General features: G+C 37.8%; 1 protein-coding gene across 1 annotated transcript in view; it reads right to left on the bottom strand.

Annotated features, from left to right (window-relative positions):
- Positions 1-997: 997 nt before the first annotated feature.
- LOC104402919 (myotubularin-related protein 1-like) overlaps positions 998-1824 on the bottom strand; it is a 13161-nt gene continuing 12334 nt past the window's right edge. The window contains exon 10 of the mRNA XM_010010913.1: positions 998-1159. Coding sequence (XP_010009215.1) covers positions 998-1159 — 162 coding nt within the window. The remainder of the gene's footprint in view (positions 1160-1824) is intronic.

Here is a 1824-nt window from a genome sequence, read left to right as displayed (position 1 = left end):
TTTAGTGTGTGGTGTCCCTGCCCACGGCAGGTAGGTTGGAAACAGATGATCTTAATGTCCTCTCCAACCATAATTATTCTATGATTCTATACAGGTATGTAATAGCTTGCTGCAAATTGTCCTGAAAAGAAGAACACAGATGCCTCTGAAGGAATACAATAAAGCTGAAAATAAAAGGAAATAACAGATACAGGCAATAAGCAGAGAATGAGAGACAGAAAACAGAGTTACTATTAATTTGGAAATATCTGTGGAGCAGGTGAAGAATTTTATTCTACTTTGGACAAAAGCATTTAGAAAGAAGCTTCCTCCACAAACTATTATTATTCTTTATAGATGTTTCAAAACTTAGCAACCATCGCAGTATTTGAGTTAGAGCTCCTAATGAATAACTGGATTTGCATTGGTTTAGAAAATGAGAATTGGTTTAAAAATAATCATTAGCACAAGTTCTACCCTGAAAGTCAGAAAATACCCTGGAGGGCTTGAGGGAATATCCTGGGTATGCAACAAGCACCAAGCTGCTCTACTCCCATTGTTACTACTGTCTTCACACACACCGAATGTTACTTGTACCTCCCCAGGTACTCCTGGACCATCTTTAAAGTACTGTGAGTGCCCAGTGCTAGGAAGGTGAATTTCCAGTACTGAAACACATTAAACTGGGACACAATCACACAGGTCTCAGCCCAGAAAATGTGTTAAAGTTGTGGATTTGTTAATTACTATTACAAGCCAAATCAAATAGGCAAGGCAGGCAAGTGATTCTGGATAAAAAAACAGGGAGATACTATCAACACTGCCAATACAGTAATGGCAGCTTGTAAGAAATCAGGCCACAGTTTGTGCTGTCAAGACATAAGCATGAATTATCACAGAAGGGACAGATTCATGAAGTGTCAACTGTATGTGTGTGTCAACTCTTTAAAATAATTTAAATGAAATTTAAAATTGCCATGCTATTGTCATCTGTGCAACAGTGGCATCAAGGACCACTTCAGACAGGTCCAAGCTCAGAAACCCCACCGAAGTCAATGTCAATGACTTTGATGACATCAAAGGTGATCACCAGCCCAAACAACTCCACTTTTAAAAACTGATTATCATATTTAATGCCAGGCTGATCAGAAAAGGTTTCCAGATACTCAGATTCCAAAAGCTGTTTGAAATAGTCCAACCTCAAGAGAATAAAAACATTAAACTGTCCCAAAAGATCACTAAATTTGTTAAATTCTTAATTTAGCGTTTGCTCCCTCTACTGGTTCTCCTGCAGCAGTTAGCAAGCACTAGTTAGTAGAAGAGTAAAACTAACGAATGATCCCAAACATGTTTGGCATGAGTGACATTTGAGCCAGTTGCTAATAAAACAAATTCCACTCCATCCATATTCATCATTAATAGGAGAGTGAATGTGATAATGAAATAATATATTCTAAAAGTATTTCAGAGGTTAGTGAAAGAGACTGTAAAACTGAGTATGGTAGTGATTTATTTTAATATTATGCTAAATAAGAGAGCAGATTATAGCCAGTAGAGCGCTGGCTATAAACAGGTCATGAACATGTAGGTGTCCAGCACAAGAACACTGACATTACAATGAAGGAGGGAAGGATGAGAAAGACTGCATGATTTATAGTTAAGGCCTTTCGGCAGTTGTTCAAACACAATCTGATGTTCCCAGGGCATTCTTCCAAAAAGCAGGGATAACCCTGGACTGCTCAGAAACATTCCCTATCAAGAAAATAAAACATTGTCCAACACTAAATACAATACTGTGCTATCAGGAATTAACTCACTACCTACCGATACATAAAACTGGAAACA

This window comes from Nestor notabilis, unplaced genomic scaffold, assembly GCF_000696875.1.
Source record: "Nestor notabilis isolate BGI_N333 unplaced genomic scaffold, ASM69687v1 scaffold22373, whole genome shotgun sequence".
Classification (NCBI taxonomy): Eukaryota; Metazoa; Chordata; class Aves; order Psittaciformes; family Psittacidae; genus Nestor; species Nestor notabilis.
Note: the sequence above shows the minus strand (reverse complement) of the source record. Positions and strands in the feature narration are given on the sequence as shown.